Below are 20,861 nucleotides of genomic sequence, written 5' to 3'. Positions count from 1 at the left end.
GATATGGTTAATTCCTAGGTGGCTATGGAAAACACTGTTCAGAACTCCATCACTAACTTCAGGGGCGGACTGGCCATCTGGCATTTCGCTCCATTTCTTGACCTGTGGGCCTGTCTAATTTGTTTTTGTTTTCCTGCGTAAAATGGTAATAATCTTGACCGGTGTGAAGCCTTCAGGGAAAAAATGGGCTGGTGTTTGGGGCCTCCAGGGAAAAAATGTGCCGGTGTGTTAGAAATGCCAGGGTGGATTTCTGGTCCCAGTCCGCCCCTGACTAACATTCTCCTCAGTAATATCTCAATTATAAACCAGGAATGCCATGTCAAAAAATAGGGTGGGTAAACGCTGAACCCCAACCCATCCCAGGTGGTGACCATCTCCTGCCATCTGACCTTTTGACACAGGCCTCCATCATGTTGCTGGCCATGAGCTTCAGCCTCTGCTCCAGATGTTTAGCAAACTCAGGCTCGGGCCAGTGCAGGTCCAGGACAAACATCTGGAGGGCGTCCAACTTCCAGAAGAGGTCCTCGGAGGTCTCCGAGCCGTTACTAGGGGTTTGGGTGGGAAGAAGCCAAAATAACAAAATCAGAGTAGAAATACTTTGTCTTCTTCTCAGACATGGAATACATGGGAGAAAAACATCCAATACCCCCCACAAAATTGCAATAACACACACAGACACACAAACAATTAAAAATATCTGCAGTGTGCATTCACAGACAGAAACTGTGATCTATTCACAGCTTTAATTACACCTCTACACAATTTTCCCTACATTGGTGTTCAGCCTCCAGATATAAAGGAGTGAATAACACAGTCCTTAGAATTGAATTTAGCCCTTAGAATGGCATTTAGCCCTTAGAATGGCATGTCTGCTGTGGTAAAAGTAGCTAAGTAAAAAATAATTTAAAGTATTTTTTGCGGTACTTTACGATTCATAATTTTGACAATATTTACCTTTCTTCACTATATTTGTAAAGAAATAGTGTACTTTTTACTCCATACATTTTCCCTGACACCCAAAAGTACTTGTTACATTTTGAATGCTTAGCAGGACAGGAATATGTTCCAATTCACACACTTATCAAGAGAACATCCATGGTCATCCCTACTGCCTTTGATCTGGTGGAATTACTAAACACAAATGCTTCATTTGTAAATGGTGTCTGAGTGTTGGAGTGTGCCCCTGGCTATCCATAAATAAAAACAAGACAAGAAATGTTACTGGTTTGCTTAATATAAGGAATTGGAAATTATTTATACTTTTACTTTTGATATTTAAGTATATTATAGCAATTACATTTACTTTTTATACTTAAGTATATTTAAAACAAAATACTTTCAAACTTGTACTCAAGTAGTATTTTACTGTATGACTTTCACTTTTACTTGAGTCATTTTCTATAAAAGGTATCTTTACTTTTACTGAAGTATGACAATTGGGTACTTTTTCCCAACACTACATGTCTGGATGCATGAAGAAATAGGTAAACACTTCAATTGAAATGCCAATGTTCTGTCAGTTGTCAATAAACATTATCAAATGAAGACTGAGTAACACTGAGTCCAGGGCTTTGTGTAAGAGGTCTTTAAAGGGATACATCGGGATTTTGGCAATGAAGTCCTTTATCTACTACCTTAGAGTCAGATGAACTCCTGGATGCTATTTTTATGTCTCTGTGTGAAGGAAGTTAGAGGTAGTTTCGCAAGCCAATCCTAACAAGCCTTAGTGCAATAACTGGAAGTCTAGAGTATCTAATAGCATGCTAGCAGATACCACATTACTTAGCACTTGTGCTAACGCTAGTTAGCAACTTCCTTCAAACTGCACGCAGAGACATAAAAATTGTACCTACGAGTTAATCTGACTTTTGATTCTTAGTAGAAAAAGGGTTTCTAGGCCTCCAGGGTAGGGCAGTGGTTAAGGGCGCAGTACTGCAGCGCCAGCTGTGCCACCAGAGACCCTGGGTTCGTGCCCAGGCTCTGTCGCAACCGGCCGTGACCGGGAGGACCGTGGGGCGACGCACAATTGGCCTAGCGTCGTCCGGGTTAGGGAGAGCTTGGCCGGTAGAGATATCCTTGTCTCATCGCACACCAGCGACTCCTGTGGCGGGCCGGGCACAGTGCGCGCTAACCAAGGTTGCCAGGTGCACGGTGTTTCCTCCGACACATTGGTGCGGCTGGCTTCTTGGTTGGAGGTGCGCTGTGTTAAGAAGCAGTGCGGCTTGGTTGGGTTGTGTATCGGAGGACGCATGACTTTCAACCTTCGTCTCTCCCGAGCCTGTACAGGAGTTGTAGCGATGAGACAAGATAGTAGCTACTAAAAACAATTGGATACCATGAAATTGGGGAGGAAAAGGGGTAAAACCTAATTGAGAGTGAAAATAAGGAAGCCTGTACAGAATACAAATATTCTAAAACATGCATCCTGTTTGCAACAAGGCATTAAATTAATACTGCAAAAAATATGTCAAAGCAATTAAAATTAAAAAAAAAGAAAAAAAGAAAAATCCTGAAGTATTCCTTTAAGTTAAGTGCTGATGTTTTCTTGCATTACTTCTCAGTACCTGAACACATTCAACAATTAACATGGTCCACAGTTAACGTGCCTTCAGAAAGGATTTACATCCTTGACTTGTGACACATTTTGTTGTGTTACAGCCTGAATTTAAAATGGATTAAATGTAGATTTTTTTTCCACTTCTCTACACGCAATACCCCATAATGTCAAAATGGAATTGATCTTTTAGACATTTTTACTAATTAATTAAGAATGAAAAGCAGGAAGGAACAGGAAGGAAACCCGCTCAGGGATTTCACCATGAGGCCAATGGTGACTTTAAGCAGTTACAGAGTTTAATGGCTGTCATATCAGAAACCTGAGGATAGATCTACAACATTGTAGTTAGTCCACAATACTAACCTAATTGAGAGTGAAAATAAGGAAGCCTGTACAGAATACAAATATTCTAAAACATGCATCCTGTTTGCAACAAGGCATTAAATTAATCCTGCAAAAAAATATGTCAAAGCAATTAACATTTTGTCCTGAATACAAATTGTTATGTTTGGGGACAATCCAATACAACACATTACAGAGTACCATCCTCCATATTTTCAAGCATAGTGGTGGCTGCATCATGTTACGGGTATGCTTGTAATCGTTAAGGACTGGGGAGTTTTTCAGGATAAAATCCTAGAGGAAAACCTGGTTCAGTCTGCTTTCCACCAAACACTGGGAGATGAATTCACCTTTCAGCAATACAATAACCTAAAACACAAGGCCAAATCTACATTGGAGTTTCTTACCAAAAAGACAGCGAATGTTCCTGAGTGGCCGAGTTACAGTGTTGACTTAAAGGAAAGTCAATACTGTCTAGCAATAATCAACAACCAATTTGACCGAGCTTGAAGAATTTTGAAAATAATAAAAGGCAAATGTTGCACAATCCAGGTGTGGAGAACTCTTAGAAACTTGCCCAGAAAGACTTACAGCTGTAATGGCAGCCAAAGGTGATTCTACAAAGTATCGACTCAGGGGTGTGAATACTTATGTAAATGAGATAAAGTATTTCTGTATTTAATTTTCAATACATTTGCAAAAAATGTCTAAAAACATGTTTTCACTTTGTCATTATGGGGTATTATGTGTGGATGGGTGAGATAAAACAAAATATATTACCCATTTTGAACTCTGGCTGTAAAACAACAAAATGTAGTCAACCAACAAAATGTGGAATAAGTCAAGGGGTATGAACAGTTTCTGAAGGCATGACATGTTCCTAAGATAGTTAACATGCCTCATAATTACTAAACACACCCAACAGTTCCTTATCACATCCGGCTGTCAGGCAGACTGTGACTAAGGAGACTCTAAGCTCACAGACAGATGGGTCTCCATCGCCACCTTCTCCCCGGTGTCTACCAGAGGTTACACGGAAACACATGGCAACCGGTGGCAGCAACCAGCATCCAAGTGTACAGCGAACCGGAGAGAGCGAGGTAGAGAGTGGGGGGTGGGTGAAGCGCATTCACTTCCTCACTTTTCTCACTTTGCCTTTAAAAGACTGTTACATTCACAAGTGGTGCGCGGGAATAAATAGTTTGGGCAAAATCCGTGTTGCAATTAAACGCTCGCTCATATCCCCCCCTCAGGACTAATTAGGAGCTCTTTTCTCCGAGCGTCCCCTCTCCCAGGGGAATGGAACAATCCCCCACGCCCGTCTGTGCTCACTAACGAAGTGCCAGGTTTTTTTTTATCTCAAGCAAGAAAGGGGAGGTGGTGGGTGGGGGCGTCCCGTAGGGGGGACATGGAGAGTGTGTGAGAAGCCTTTCTCAAACATCACAACTCAGCCTCCCTCCAGAGATGGGCACCCCTCGGGTGGCCCCATTACTGCCACTGTTTCTACAGGGCCCTCAGAAGCCACGTTGTTGAGTCTTCACTGTTCACTCAAATATCATCTGGTGGTCATACCAATGACTATACAACTCACTAGTTATGATCAAATGCTATATGTTGTTTTACAACCACAAACACAGGAAAATTACTCCTGGTAGGCCATCTAAATTACGCTTAATAATCTTGCTTGCGGGGGATCATGTCTGCTCAATTATGACAATTGCTTGAGGAGAAAAGGGTCACTCGACAAGTTCTAAAAATTGTTTCATAAGAGTCACAAAGACTAGCACTGAGGTTTTCGAAAAACATATTCACTTAAATCCGTAAAATGGCTAAGCCTTCTTACAAAATATCAGGTAAATTAATTCCTTGCCAGCTGAAATAAATAAGAAAGGATACAATTTCTCATTCAACATTCATTAGGCATGTTAAACGCCACAATTCAGTCCTTAGTTGAGCTGTGAATTGACAAGCACACCTTAAGGTCATAATTAAAGGAGGCAAAAACAGGTATCTCTTTGATACTCTCCATGTACAATAAAATATATATGTATACACAAATAAAAATACCTGAAATATGATTGGATGTGGGAACAAAAACATGTCATACATATCCCAAAACCGTTCCTGAAGAAGGAGGCAGGCTCCACAACCACAACATACATTTCACAATAGAGATGATGCTGTGCCACAGAAAAGAACCATGCTGGGGAACAATGCGCCACAGAAGACAACCATTCTCACAAGACAACCATGCTTTTATCTTGGTATTACAGAAGGTATCAGTTTGAGGTCATCAAAAGGGGGCAACCAGTCCCAGGGAAATGTGAGTAGTGATGACAAAAGCCACCTGGATTGCACAGCTAAAAGGATCAGTGGTAGACAACAAAAAATGGTTTTACTATAAACTTTGAAATTGAAATGTGAGAGCACATTTTCGAGCTGATCTTTCCTCCCTCCTTCTCTCAGATCTTTCACATTAAAAAAAAAAAAAAAAAATGTAATAAACTAGTTCAATGCTTAATTGTACATCATTGGCAAAGGAAAGTATATATATAAGTACAATTGAAAGTTGTTTTCTTGAATAGGATACGTTTGACAAATGGCACAACAACCACAGCACAGTCCATGCCACATCGCCCCATTAGGTCTCGCGGTAGCCCATACACACGTGCTGACACACAGCGGGCCCATCCAGGAGGGTGCTGAGAACCTGGGCATCTGTGGGAGACGCACTTTGGGCAGAGGCACGCTCGGTAGGTTGTTGGCAATTGTCCTGAAAAGAAATCAATGCCAAACCAAACCAAACAACGACAAAAAAAAGATATGACAGAGACAAAAGACAACAGAGTGTTGATTTTTCACCTCCATCTGGTGATAGCATGATTTAGTGCCTTGTCGGTGGACGTGATCTAGCCTACACTCATGGAAAATAAGGTGTTACCTAGAACCATAAAGTGTTCTTCAATTGTCCTCATAGAAGAACCCGCTAAAAATAACTCCAAGTGTAAAAGCCCATCTCTTAGACATAGAGCTTTAAATAGCCAAACAGAATGCAACAGATGACAACAGGGAGCATTTTCAGTATTGACATTTTGGTTTGCCGCCTTAGATTCCAATAGCAGAGTGTTACCATATTTCTTACACTTATCCAGTAATTTCAGATCTGGGTGCCTAGAGCCATGAAGGGGTAGGTTGCTCAGGAGAAGGGCACTTACTTGACGGACTGCCAGGTTTCCTGCTCGAAGCCACGGTGGATGGACTGGGCGATGGATGACTCCATAAGGTCTATGTAGCGCACCACCAGCGGGATGAACAGGTCCTGCAGGTGCTTGTGGAACATGCCATTGCACAGGTGAGCTGGGCGGGAATGAGGAAGGAAGGATTTCAAAGCTTAAGGTCGTGAATTTGGGCTTGAACATCTTTATACAGTTCTGTCCTTGATAAGCTAAATTGCTGTCCTTCCCTCCCGCAGTCCATGTTATGACATTTGCATACAAATTCCATCTTCACACGTCCTGATGTGCAAAGGAAGTAGGAGAAAAGAGAGGAAAGAGACAACAAAGAGTGACACAGAAAGACAGAGGAAGACACAAACAGAGAAAAAGAGACAAATAGAAAATGAGAGACAAATAGAAAAAGAGAGAGAGAGAGAGACAAAGAAAGAGAGCGTAGGCCTCCTGCTGGTCTCTCAGGGCTTCATTAGTCCTAATTCCCCATCACTCTGTTCCTTCATGATTAACACTAGCCTTTTTACCCTCCTGAGAGACCACGGCTCCTCTCCCAACAAGTTCCCATCCCGCAACACATGCAGACACTAAAGTGAGCATTTAGTTAATCCTTAGAATACGTGGATATTAAGACCTGGTGTGATAAATTAAATATGTTTTGTTCACGCTACAAAACAATCATTCAAATGTGGCATTACAAACAACTAACGCTTCAATTCGGAATATCACGTACAGTATTTGTTCATTTATCAGACGATATCAACATAGCCTCTTTTCAGCTTTGTGTGTGTTGAAAAAACGTTTTTTTTACTCACATATCTCAAAGCATCTGTCAACATTGACAAGGTGGACATCCTGAAGGAGGTAGGAAACTGTCAAATCCTAAAAGGCAGACTTGACCATGCAGGTCTATAGCTAAGCAACTAAGAAAAATAGTTTAATTTTATCCTAAAAATACCATCAGCTTTGACGTTTTCATCCATTTTACCTGATTTAATTGCCACCTAGATCCTATCACTTAAGAGATCATTATCAAAAACAGGGGGCCTCATTTGCATTAAGTCAAAATGATAATTATTTTGTCTAGATTTTGTTCAACCTATATTCTCATTACCTTACTCTTCAAATCAAATAATTGTTATGACAGTTGGAATAATTGCAAGATTAATGGAGAAAGTTAATAACAGAAAATGAATGAAAAAAACAAAACAATAATGATCTTTGCCTATGCCTCACATAATGAGAGTTTTATTTTGAACATTACTGCCCTTGAGCTGTCTGTCTGCTCTGTGTGAGGCTTGCATAGACAATGTAAAACAACACTTCAGATGTAGCCAACTCTCAGCTGGCAATGAAACAAAGGCTCAGAGCAAAGAGTGAATCGGGGAGAAGAGAGAAGAAGAAAACTGAAGTATGAGAGAGAGAGAGAGAGAAAGAGAGAGGAAGTTTGATAGTACACAAGCGCACGCAAGGGCAAACACCTGGATGCCAGTGACATTGGCCGTGCACAAAATCGGCCTTGCTTACTAAAATGACATACTCATCATACTATATACTATTTAGAAAGTACTGTTTAGTATAAATGCATGCAGTAAGCAACACATACAAACATACTAGACTCATCCATACTTAGAATGCATCCTCTAAATTGCAATTGCGTTATTTTGCGCAAATTTTGTTCATATTGGTAGAGCCCATTCTCTAAGCTGATTATCAGCTGATAATCAGCTGTTGTCAAACACATGTGGGTCTGAAAAGATGCTTCTCTTCCTCCACAGTGTGCAGTGAATTCTACTAGATGAAAAGCCAAAATGAGTATGACATCCTGACATTTAAATAATACTACATTTTCAAAATGTCACATTCTATGAAATTTGATATTTTCCCAATTCCAATCAGCATAAAATGTAGAAACCAATTACGGGTTTTCGGACACAGACACCGACTTCACACATGGTGGGGGTGGGTAGCAGGTGAAATCAAAACAAAATGAGATTAATGTTTCGGTCTATAACCTTTTATCAGAGTACCCTTTGTTTGTTTACGAGCTGCAAGTTATGTTCAAAGTACATTTACAAAAAGGGGAAAACTAAACATTTCTGTTTCCTGTTCACTGAGCAAAGAACTCAAAATGGAGGACAGCCTGGTGAGACAGGTGCCTCAAACCGTGCTAATGCTCTCCTGTCTGTGTGACACTCCTCGCATTACAGGAAGTGAAAGGTGGTCTTCAGCTGACAGATGGCGTACGGTCAGCGCCACACCAGGCCGCTGACTTTACAATTGTGTTCTGACATCAGGCCCTAGCCTTTCTGCACATTACCTCACTGATGCTGATGTTAATTATTGTGTTGCCGACGCAGAAGTGCAGGAGCTTTAAGCACAGTTAACCTCTTCTTCTAACGAGTCTTGTTTTCTGCAGCACTGCTGGTGTTAATTAGTGCTCTTAGTGGTGCGTACATTCACTGTGAAGTATGGGACGTGCTCTTGAAGACAGCTCAGGACAGGGAGGGGCTGTAGTCCGTGCTTTAAATACGGACAAGCACAAAACGGAGGAGGTGGGGGAGGGGACAACAAAATAATTAGAGGGAACAGTATAAGGAAGGGACGCACGCCACTCACAGTTACTGAACTGGAAGTTGAACTGTGCTCATGAACCAGTGATGTGTTGTAGGCTACGCTTTAAATCAGTATTGGGAGGCGAAGCAGAGGGTCAGAGGTGGAAGAAGAGGGGCACAGGGAGAACGGCGAACTCACGGTCACATCGCAGGAAGTTGTTAAGCAGCTGGAATAAGGGGAAGCTATCCCATGAGTCAACCGGCTGGACTTGCAGAGCACCATCTATGTCGACGGTGTAGAGAGACATGAACGTTTCTGCGTGCTCCGCCATCATCTCCGGCCACCATGAAATGGCCTAGAAAAGAGAAGGAATGAGTAAGAGCAGGGTGGAAAAGGCAGAGAGAGAGGACAAAAAGAAAGAAAGGAAGAAAGAAAGAAAAAGAGGGAGAAGGTGAAATAAGGAAATATAATTTTTTTATGAAAAAGCACAAGTCTTCACAAACCACTATCTCCAGTTTACGTGAGAGGCTCTGGTGAAGAATAGATAGACATAAAATGTAAAATGACACAATCAGAGGAAGATGGGAAAAAGTGACAGATGGATGGCGAGAAGACTGCTCTGAAAAAGAAAAGAAAATGCCATGTGCAAATCAAAGCAATCTAATGAATAGAACCAACAGAGGAACAGCCAAATGGGTGATGGGTAGCATAAAGAGAGGACCTTGAGCGCACAATGGACTCCAACACTGAGGAAGAGATGCAAGCAGCATCATGACATCAGCCCAGGAGTAAGCTGCAATAGTACTCTACCCCAATAAAGATAAATTGCATATTGGTAATTACATTCTGCTTTCATATTAAGCTTTAATCTCCAAGCTGAGGCCATAAAAAGTTATTAGAAAGGCACAGACAGACATAATGCGTTTTTAAACTGCAATCAAATCAAAATCAAATCCAATTTGATTGGTCACATACATATTTAGCAGGTGTTATTGCAGGTGTAGCGAAATGCTTGTGTTCCTAGCACCAATAGTGCAGTAGTATATAACAATTTACAACAATACACAAATCTAAAAGTAAATGATGGAATAAAGAAATATATAAATATTAGGAAGAGCAATGTCGGCGTGTCATTGACAAAAATACAATATATTGAGTACATATGAAATGTAAACATTATTAATGTGACTAGTATTCCATTATTAAAGTGACCAGTGATTCCATGTCTATGTATATATGGCAGCAGCCTCTAAGGTGCAGGGTTGAGTAACCGGGTGGTAGCCAGCTAGTGATGGCTATTTAACAGTCTGATGGCCTTCAGATAGAAGCTGTTTTTCAGTCTCTCTGTCCCAGCTTTGATGCACCTGTACTGACCTCGCCTTCTGGATGGTAGCGGGGTGAACAGGCCATGGCTCGGGTGGTTGATGTCCTTGATGATTTTTTTGGCCTTCCTGTGACATCGGGTGCTGTAGGTGTTCTGGAGGGCAGGCAGTGTGGCCCCAACTGCACCACCCTCTGGAGAGCACTGCGGGGCGGTGCAGTTTCCGTACCAGGCGGTGATAAAGCCCGACAGGATGCTCTCAATTGTGCATCTGTAAAAGTTGAGTGTGAGGGTCTTAGGGGCAGAGTCTAATTTCTTCAGCCTCCTGAGGTTGAAGAGGAGCTGTTGCGCCTTCTTTACCACTCTGTCTGTGTGGGTGGACCATTTCAGATTGTCAGTGATGTGTACGCCAAGGAACTTGAAGCTTTTTATTTGAATCTTTTTTACTGGAGTTGGGGTGGTGGTTTGAAAGGATGATTAAAGTAAACTTTGAGCTTATTGCAGTTAGGTGGTCACCCAGACAGAACTTTCTAGCCAAACTGGACATTATGAACTGTCAATAAATACTAACTAGTAATATGCTAGCAGTTAGTGCCTGGTTCAAGACGGGCTTGCTTATAAACTTTTTGGTTGTTACATAATACAAATACAATAGAAATGTAATGAAAAAGTATTCTAACTAAGCTACGACAGTCAATATCATTGGTGGTAACTAGGCTATCATTAGTACAACTATACTTTATTTACTTTTAAACTGACTTTTTTTTAACAAATAAAATGTCAAATTACAATAACAAATAAACATAGGACATCATTACATGTATATTTTCTTCTTAAGACACATAAAATAACATTAAAGTAAAGCAAATAAACAAAAATAAGAAATACAAATCACTACACATGAATTGCCAGCGACAACAGTTTAAAAAGATAAAGTACCTCAAATAAAATAAACATAAAAAGTTCAGGCTCCACATTTGTATAAACCTATGATGTAAGAATACATAGTTGTTTCCCATTATTGACTAATTCTAGAGATTTAATAAAATATTTGATTTCAAGTCAAAAATGTATTGCATTTGGGGACAGATTTCAAATATGAGTTTTTCCACCATTCATTTTTCCCATAGGGAATTCTAGAAACACTTCAAACAAGGGCCGCGCTTCATGTAGGCCCACCCTGGTACGACCCCCCCGACAACCGTGTACATCTCTCCAAGACAAGGTAACGTCCATCAATATACTCGCCTGTACCCCCCCCCGAAAAAAAACCCCACTCTAAATAGCTGATAATATGGCTATCATAAAGAAGTACAAATACCATGATGATCTGGAGGTGACTGCAGAATCGAGGCAAAGTTGTTGTCTGTAGCAACACTTTGTTGCTTTTATGAATTTTGTCTTGTTGCTTTTTGTTCTATGTTGCTCTGTCTGTATGCTACGTCTTGCTTGTCCTGTGTTGCTCTGTCTGTATGCTATGTCTTGCTTGTCCTATGTTGCTCTGTGTGTGCTCACTGCTCAATGATTGTCTATATTGTACTTGTTTTTAATAACCTGCCCAGGGACTGTGGTTGAAAATTAGCCGGCTGGCTAAAACCGGCACTTTTACTGAAACGTTGATTAATGTGCACTGTAAAAATAAAATAAACTTAAAGGTAAGAATCTCTGGATTAACTATCTAATGTTAGCTAAATGTAGTAATGCCTAAATTGGCAACATTTCTTTAAATTGACAATTCTGTGAACTGTCTTGTGCAAATTGACACAATACCTGTTAGAGAAGGTATCAGTGAGAGATGACGTGCAGGAGCTTGCAGGGATTTGTAGTTTTGTACGATGTCTACTTTGATGCAATGTTTGTATTATCTGAGAGTAAATAGAGACGAACATACTGACAAAAGTCAGCTATCTTACATAAAAGTAGCTTCTCCCAGTTCGATGCAGTCAAGACAGGTACTACTAGTATGTAATCCTATTGGATGATAAATAGCGAGGTTATGATAGCTATTGGTTTACTATAGGGCGAGTCGGCTTGGTTGGTTGCTGTCTCTCCCTCCCTTCTCCTTGTTCTGTGTCATTCGCTCACACTCACAGTAGCCTACACACACAGCACAGCCCCTGCTAGAGCATCACCTCTCTCTACCTCCTCTCCATCACACTTCATCAGCTCCGGTTAACAAAGGAGCGTAATCGGGCCAGGTCTGGATCCGACCAGGTCCATAAGGAACGGGTCTAGTTGTCCTCGGCTTCATTCAGAATGGGTCTCTATATATTTTGAAATGTATTTATGCATATCGTCTCTGGATGGGAAAGCCCCAGGTCTATTTTGAAAGAAGGCCTTTACAGCAGAGCCCACAGTGGATTAGCACATACATTTTATTGATTGCTACACTTAGGGATGGTACACCATGCATTTATTTGTGTTTGGAGCACATTGTCAGTTTATAAGTTAGAATGTTAGCAAGCTAAATGTCCCTTACCTTGAGCTAAGAGCACGTGGGGAGCTAAATATGTTCCATACTTGATTATATTTAGAGCAGGATAGCAAACTACATGAAATAATTTGTAATATTGGTAGTAACCATCTGGATGTCACCGTGATATATTCTACTGTTGCTCAATGGGGAGAGTTTGCACTACAAATTAGCAACACAACAACACTGGGCACAGTGTATCCTTCGCTCCCGAGTCCCGCTTGCCCGGCGCACTGCTGTCCTGCAGTAACTAACTTAGAGGGAAGCAGCTTGATAGTGTGCTTCTACACCTTCATTGCTTGCTGTTTGGGGTTTTAGGCTGGGTTTCTGTACAGCACTTTGAGATATCAGCTGATGTAAGAAGGGCTATATACATTTATTTGATTTGATTTAGCTAATATCAGGCCAGGGATTTTGCAGTCCAATGAAAACGGAATGATTCTGAACACGCCCAAGTCACAGTTTCTAGACACAAGCATGAACTAGCTAGCTGGGGAGGGCTCATAACGACAACTGACTGAACTGATTCTGTTTGTCCCCCACTCTTGCTGCTCGACCATACATCATACATTTTAGGCTCCAGGCGTGCCTGTATAGCCTCTCCCTCTTGTGAGCTAGTTAGTTAGGTAGTCTTGTTAACTCGATAGCTAGCTAGCTTGTTATCTATGCTGGTTGTTAGCTTGCATAACTGATATGTGTATAATCGCAAGGGACATTTCATGTTTTATGGATCATATTAAAATATACAGCGTGGGTGAGCTCCATTCCTGACAGGCTGATCAGATTCAATCAGCCTGCCAGCTAATGTCAGGCATCATTCAGAGCTTAAATGCCCCATGAGCGCATCGCAATCAACGCAGCCACAGGGATCCTTGATGAGGTGGTTATCGTGCATCTGAACACATGAATGGATGATGCGTGTTACTTATGATAACCTAGTGACAAAACGTTTTTGTTATGTAGTGATCATGAGATAAATCAATGGTAATCTCAACAAAATGAGGGAATTATCTATTTTTTCCCCTCCATATTTCCTCTCTGGACCACCGTAGAATTGAGAAGAATGTGAGCCCAACCCTGAAGTTGTTGGATCATCTCTAATGCCACATAATGCTACATATCCATTCTAATGCTACATATCCATTCGGGTGTTCATTCCCTTGAAATAAGCATAGTTCATTTTGCTGCATCGGGCATTCGTGTCATTTGCACTAGAGGTTTGATCCTACATCACACAAAATAGGAAAAGGTTGAAAAAGGTCCAAACACAGAAGGTCAAGCCAATGACATTTCCAAAACATTGGACTGTTTTGTCTAGGATCCTGTGTGCAGTGCAAGGAGTTTACAAATGTATAGGCCGAATAAGTTGTGATACAACTGGAAATTCAGTGTTTTGTCTTGGGGGGGGGGGGGGGGGGGGGGGGGGTAGGTCTAGCCATCATACATGTATTTACAAACCAAATAATTTACAGTGATTCTTCAACACAATCTTTGCTTAAAGTTCTGACCGGTCCTTGAATATTGTTGCTGTGTGTAAGTGCGGTCACATACCGGTAAGAATTGTTCGTGTGCGACTCCATCTATAAGACATTTTCTGTCATAATGGAACTTGACAAAGTCATCTTCTTAACTCTAAATTGAGGGGACATTTAGCAGTGCTGCAGTTGCTTCTCAAAGACTCCATCATCGCCATAGATGAGCTAGAGCATAATAAGAGCCAGTTCGCGCCCATTTTTCTTGCACACCCAAGAGAGATGCTTCCTATCCTACTCAATAGCAGTGGTCGCCATGTAAGGTGAGAGAAAAGTGCAACTAGCCCAATGAAGCCCTCGAAAATAGCAATGTGACATATTGATTGAAGGAGGTTGGTGTTCCTGTGTGTGTGTGTGTGTGTGTGTAAGGGTGTGTGTGCGTGTGTATGTGTAAGGGTGTGTGCGTGTGTATGTGCGTGTGTGTGTGTGTCTGTCCGTCTGTGAGTGTGTCCCTGTCTGTGTTCTAGTGGGCGCTTGTGGCAAACAAAACACTAGGCTGGCGGTCAGAGACAGTATATGTCTCACAGCTATACCTGGCCTTGAGGGCTATTGTCATCAGCCTTTTCAGATGTGTCTTTTAAGCGCACCGTGACAAAAAACACAATTAAAGAGTGACTTTGCGCCATACGCTTCGTTACCTATCACCTTTCTCCTCCATTCGCACATTCACACCAACAGGCATCCTCACATAACTGTTGTCTCTAAGTGAGAGAGCGAGATTCCGATAAAGAGATGGAAGAAGAAAAATGAAAGGTATGTGACTGAAAGCAAGAGAGAACAAGAGGAGAAGAGAGACAGACAGAGAAATGGAAGGAGAGCGGGACTGAGTGTGAGGTGACGCAGCATGACTAGGGTTGCAACATTCTGTGAAGTTTCTACCAGAAATCATGGTTGGAGGATTCTGGATTTCCAGTTTATTCCCTTCTGATTCCGGGAAACCTCCAACCAGGATTACAGGAAAACCAGGGAATTTATTGAAAGTTCCTGGAATTTTGCAACCTTAAGCGTGACAAGTGCTTTGCATTCATCATATAAATATGAAGGACATTGCTCCTCCAGGAGCCTGTGCTTTTACTTTAGGCTTAGCAAGCAAGGGATGGTAACAGTCTCAATTAGAGATTAAAAAGTAAAAAAGAAATAGCTCTCTGTCTCTGTGTGTGTGTGGTGCGTGCGTGCGTATGTGTGCATGCACCAATGATATCTATTGTGATCAGTATAATGGTTTGGTTATCATGATGTGAATAATAACATCGCTGAATAAATGGATCTACTATGATTTCCTTTCCTTGAATCCATGAATTGGTGCTGCTTTCTATTGACACAGTTAATGGTTGTAATACTTTCCTTCACACCAAGGAGGGCAAACGAAGGGCAGAAGATATGTCAAGAAAGACTGACTGAAATTATTTGTACAGTAAATTGTGGTACAATAATCACCAAAAAAACTACATCATTAGATACCCAAAGAGCAAAATTAGGTACCATGGGACATAATATTCAGCAGTCCACCAGGACCACAACCTGTAGTGGGTACACCACGTTGCACTGTTTCTCAGTATCAACCATCTCCTCAATGTGAACCATGAACAGAGCTTTACAGGGTATGAGTGAGGTGTGGTATATGACTGACAGATGTTGACAGGCTTTGGGACGTAACACAATTTGATGGAAGTGGACATGACAGACATGAAGCTGGAGTTTTCATGAGATAAACTTACCTCTCTTCCCTTTCCAATTCATATTAGAAAAAGAGGGAAAGTGAAAGACAGAAATTAGAGAAATTGAGGGCATCTCTGGAATTTTCATTTAGCATAAAACACTGAAGAGGGTCATCACCGGTTTGATTTACACAAATGGCGAAAACATGGAAAGCGATCGTAATTCAACGTTTTGCCTTTGACAGCGCGTGGGATGCGTTACCTTGTCTGGCCACCCACTAAAACTCCAGCGCCAGGCTCCTACCACAAAAGGCCTCATCTCATATGTGGTCGTGACAGATGCAGATTTGCATCCAGTTATAAATAGCTTTCTCGCTCAGAAACAGATGTTTGAATCCGCGCTGCCACTTATTAGGCAAATGTATGGTGTTTGTGGACGTCGCACCACTTACAATTGATCAGTTGTACACCGTACCATAAGAGTGATGATGTGTGCGTATGGGCTGTGGGCGTTGTTTTGATCTCTTCTCGCCAGAGACATTACTACAGTGTTGGCACTTGATGTATCATCTTCCACTTTGGCACACAGCGGCCATCGCAGACACAGGATAGGAATGGGCATCGCCACAATAAGTGGTCACTAGTTCTTAGTGAAATGATCAAGCAATTCCTTCTGGTGTGACACGGGCAAGAATCATTCAAAAATAGAAACCAATACAGCATTTAAGGTTGCATTTCAACTGAAATATTTATCTGTGACAAGAGTTGAGTTGTTGTGGCCGGGCGCATGCACACCGACTTCGGTCGCCAGCTGTACAGTGTTTCCTCCGACACATTGGTGCAGCTGGCTTCCAGGTTAAGCGAGCAGTCTGTCAAGAAGCAGTGCGGTTTGGCGGGGTCGTGTTTCAGAGGACGCATGGCTCTCGACCTTCACCTCTCCCGAGTCTGCATGAGAGTTGCAGCGATGGGACAAGACTGTAACTACCAATTGGATATCACGAAATTGGGGAGAAAAAGGGGTAAAAGTTCAACAAATTTAAAAAGAGTTAAGTCGTTGTGTTATTGAAGCAAACTAGGCATTGGAGGAGGCCTATACTGACTGCAAAAATGTATTGTTGAAAGACACTGAGATTAGTGACATTTGCATGAAAAAATCCTTTCTTTCTGATCTGTATATTATGTTTTATGACTTAAAGTGCCTTCAGAAAGTATTCATACCCCTTGACTTATTGCACATTTTGTTGTGTTACAGCCTGAATTTAAGATGGATTAAAAATGTTTTTTTTTCACCCATCTGCACACCACCGGAGGTTGGTGGCACCTTAATTGGAGAGAATGGGCTTATGGTAATGACTGGAGCGGAATCAGTAGAATGGTATCAAATACACTACCGTTCAAATGTTTGGGATCACTTAGAAATGTCCTTGAGTTTGAAAGAAAAGCAATTTTTTTGCCCATTACAATAATATCAAATTGATCATAAATACAGTGTAGACATTGTTAATGTTGTAAATGACTATTGTAGCTGGAAACGGCAGATTTTTTAATGAAATATCTACATAGGCGTACTGTGTTCCAATGGCACGATGTGTTAGCTAATCCAAGTTAAGCAATTTAAATCGGCTAATTGATCATTAAAAAACCCTTTTGCAATTATGTTAGCACAGCTGAAAACTGTTGTCCCGATTAAAGAAGCAATAAAACTGCCCTTCTTTAGCCTAGTTGAGTATCAGCATTTGTGGGTTCGAAATACAGGCAAAAGGCCAGCATCACGGAGTCACCTCTTCACTGTTGACGTTGAGACTGGTGTTTTGCGGGTTCTATTTAATGAAGCTGCCAGTTGAGGACTTGTGAGGCGTCTATTTCACAAACTAGACACTCTAATGTACTTGTCCTCTTGCTCAGTTGTGCACTGGGGCCTCCCATTTCCTCTTTCTATTCTGGTTAGGGCCAGTTTGCTCTGTTCTGTGAAGGTAGTGCACAGCGTTGTACGAGATCTTCAGTTTCTTGATGACTCAAAGCAGTAATAGTTGCCAAAGGTGCTTTTACAAAGTATCGACTCAGGGGTAATAATATGTATGTAAAAGAGATATTTCTGTATTTAATTTTCAATAAATTAGCATTTTTTGTCATCATGGGGTAGTGTGTAGATTAGTGACAAAAAATATATATTTAAAACATTTTGAATTCAGGCTGTAACACAACAAAATGTGGAAAAAGTCTAGGGGTATGAATACTTTCTGAATGCACTTTGACTAAGTACACTGTGGTAAGTGTTGTGATGCTAAAGCTCTGTGCACATCAGGGTTTGGGTCAATTTGAAATTTCTGAATTGAATTTAATTTAATTCAAACAATGAATTTGAATTGGCCTAACCCCACAGAAAGCAGAACTTGAATTGAATTTGATTTGAAGGAAGTAGAATTGAATTCAAAGCAATTTAACTGAGACATGAAAGTCTCATTCATTTGACAAATATTTCGTCAAAATGATATGCCATTTATTAATATAAAGAATACAAATACCATTTCAAATATCAGTTTGATTATAACTCAAAGATGTCAAGTAGTATTTTTCTTTGTCATGAGATGTTAGATTGTTCCCTTCCATACGGTTTGATCTATTGCATTCTAGGAAATATTTTTTTCTTATATATAAAAACATACCTAAACGTAATACCCACTCTAGAATGCCCTCCTAGCCAATCAGAAATGAGAATTCAACAATGCTGTGGCATAACAATTATTATAGACAACCCACAACATGATTTCAATATTACTTTAAATTGTTTTAGGATAAAAATTGAATGTTTCAACCTTAAGCTAAATGGTATTGTTAATCATACGTGACGTCAAAATAAACAGTACTATGGTGATGTGTATAATGAATAAACGGTGTGTGTGTGTGTGTGTGTGTGTTGTGAGGGTGATGCTGTAAGTGTCACACCCTGATCTGTTTCACCTGTTTTTGGGATTGTCTTCACCACCTCCAAGTGTCGCCCATCTTCCCCATTATCCTCTGTGTATTTATACCTGTGTTCTCTGTTTGTCTGTTGCCAGTTTGTTTTGTTTCGTCAAGCCAACCAGTGTTTTCCCTCTGTTCCTGTCTCTTGAGTGTTCTTGTTTTCCTGGTGTTGACCATTTCGCCCTGCACCCTGAGCCTGCCTGCCGTCCTGTACCTTTGCCCCATCTATCTGGATTACTGACCTCTGCCTACCCTGAGCCTGCCTGCCGTCCTGTACTTTTGTCCCATCTATCTGGATCATTGATCTCTGCCTGCCCTTGACCTGTCTTTGCCTGCCCCTGTTGGATTAATAAACTGTTGTTAATTTGACATTGTCTGGATCTGGGTCTTACCTTGAAACATGATAGTTAGTCTGGCGGAATGGTCCTACCTCTGAATGGTGCTCATCATTCTGCTGCAGGACCTCAATACAAAGTTCTCCCAGTCGCATCATGTCCTCCAACCTCTTCTCCGTGGCAGCTTGAGCATCAGCTGTTACATTAGCACACAGACATTCCAACACTGTGACACCAGCACACCGTATACACTAAAACACTAACCAGCACCCTGTATACTGTATTAGGAACACTGACAAACACTGCATATACTTTAACAAAACTAAACACAAACACATGACAGTGAAATACGACACAGTAACATCACCACACGTGAGCTGGGATTGCACATACCCTCGATCTGAGCGTGTTTGGTCAGCTGGGAGTAGTTGACAAGGGCAGCTTTCTCCAAACATTTCTGGACTACTTTCCTCATCTCATCAGGAGGAACCGGTGTGGTGATGTCCTTCATCAAAACCTAGAATTATCCAAACACAGTCATAAGCCTAATGCCAAACACAACAAAACAGACTACTAGATCCTTAAAAGAGTGACCCAAAACCTGTTTAGAGTGGAAGGCAACAAGGATATCCCAACACATTCTGGTCAATACAACTATCTGCAGTTTGAAGAATACAAAAACAATGTAAACTCAAAAGAATAACAACAGACTTAGACAGCAGACATAGCTTTCAAGCACAACATACCCTTTCTAGTAGGGAGAGTGTCGCTTTGAGGGCCCCGTCTGGTCGTCCAAAGGGGAAACAGTACCTGTAGATACAAGTGTGAGTGGACATCGCATCTACACCATTTTCAAGAAAGATACTGTGGAATGCTTGATGTTTGAAAGGACGCCAATGCACGACATTTCACAAAAAAAAAAACATTTATTGACTATAGCCTTTACTGCATTCTTTGATTAGACAATGACCGGCACAAATATGTAGGTCAAAACTGTGGGTGATCAAAATCAAATAAAATTGTATTTGTCACATGCTTCGTAAACAACAAGCGTGGACTAACATTGAAATGCTAGTCCTTAACAAAGTAGTGGTCAGAAGTTGGAGGCAAATGCCCATGACCACACATGTATTGCCTGCATGGCTCTCGGAACTCTGGTGATCTTGCTTTGTTCTGTAATAATGGACTGGAAACAAGCAAATAGATACTGACCTACAGGGTAATCTCTCTCCCAAATGGATATATCATATTTTTAGTGGATTTGAGGTGGTCCCTGTCAAACATGTCAATTCGTGCGTGATGAGGAATTACCAAACAACTCTTATAGCCCTTAATCAACTTCGCTGTGGTCCCCCTTAATCCTGAACTATATGCACCCCGTTCCTGTCTGCTGCATATTAGCATAATCCCAACATTGTCTAGGCTATTGTTTACTGCCATTAGCCTATCGTTGAGGAGTGTTGCTATTGACCCCCGCTGCTTTCAACAGCCCCCTACCAACTTCTTGTCCCCATCTACCCTCTTTCCTCCTTGGGACCAGATGGAGGGCCCTTCACAGGCGTTGAACAAACCATCCTTCAAGGTCTGGATCTGTTTCCATGGCCCTGACAATAAGGCCATACAATGCAATAATGGTGAATGGCAGCTCACAGATTATAACAATAATAATAATTTGGTGGGTGCTGAAACCTTTCCTATTTCAAGTGGGTATTGATACGGGAATTGATAATGTTTTTTTTTTTTTTACATATCTCAACTCTCCTGAGACACCATTGGAGAATGGGGTCATGACTAGGGTCTGCCATTATCAACAGCGACCCTGGACCAATTAGGGTTAAGTGTCTTGTTCAAGGGCACATCAACAAATGTTGCACCTTGTCGGCTCTAGGATTTGAA

The 20,861-nt window shown here is 41.2% G+C and overlaps 1 protein-coding gene across 2 annotated transcripts in view; it reads right to left on the bottom strand.

The window, feature by feature from the left end:
* The window catches only part of LOC110501720 (calcium-dependent secretion activator 2), a 265,033-nt gene that overhangs the window by 47,674 nt on the left and 196,498 nt on the right, over window positions 1–20,861 (bottom strand). Inside the window, exons 15-21 of one of the 2 annotated variants that reach the window (XM_036952033.1) lie at window positions 19,712–19,775; window positions 19,359–19,482; window positions 19,061–19,161; window positions 8,881–9,037; window positions 6,115–6,256; window positions 5,568–5,672; window positions 390–545 (exon numbers count right to left, since the gene is read on the bottom strand). In XM_036952033.1, the coding sequence (XP_036807928.1) occupies window positions 390–545; window positions 5,568–5,672; window positions 6,115–6,256; window positions 8,881–9,037; window positions 19,061–19,161; window positions 19,359–19,482; window positions 19,712–19,775 (849 nt within the window). The remainder of the gene's footprint in view (window positions 1–389; window positions 546–5,567; window positions 5,673–6,114; window positions 6,257–8,880; window positions 9,038–19,060; window positions 19,162–19,358; window positions 19,483–19,711; window positions 19,776–20,861) is intronic. The other variant, XM_036952031.1, reaches the window with a different exon arrangement.

This window comes from Oncorhynchus mykiss, chromosome 2 (genome assembly GCF_013265735.2).
Source record: "Oncorhynchus mykiss isolate Arlee chromosome 2, USDA_OmykA_1.1, whole genome shotgun sequence".
Classification (NCBI taxonomy): Eukaryota; Metazoa; Chordata; class Actinopteri; order Salmoniformes; family Salmonidae; genus Oncorhynchus; species Oncorhynchus mykiss.
This window is presented reverse-complemented; position numbering and strand designations above follow the sequence as displayed.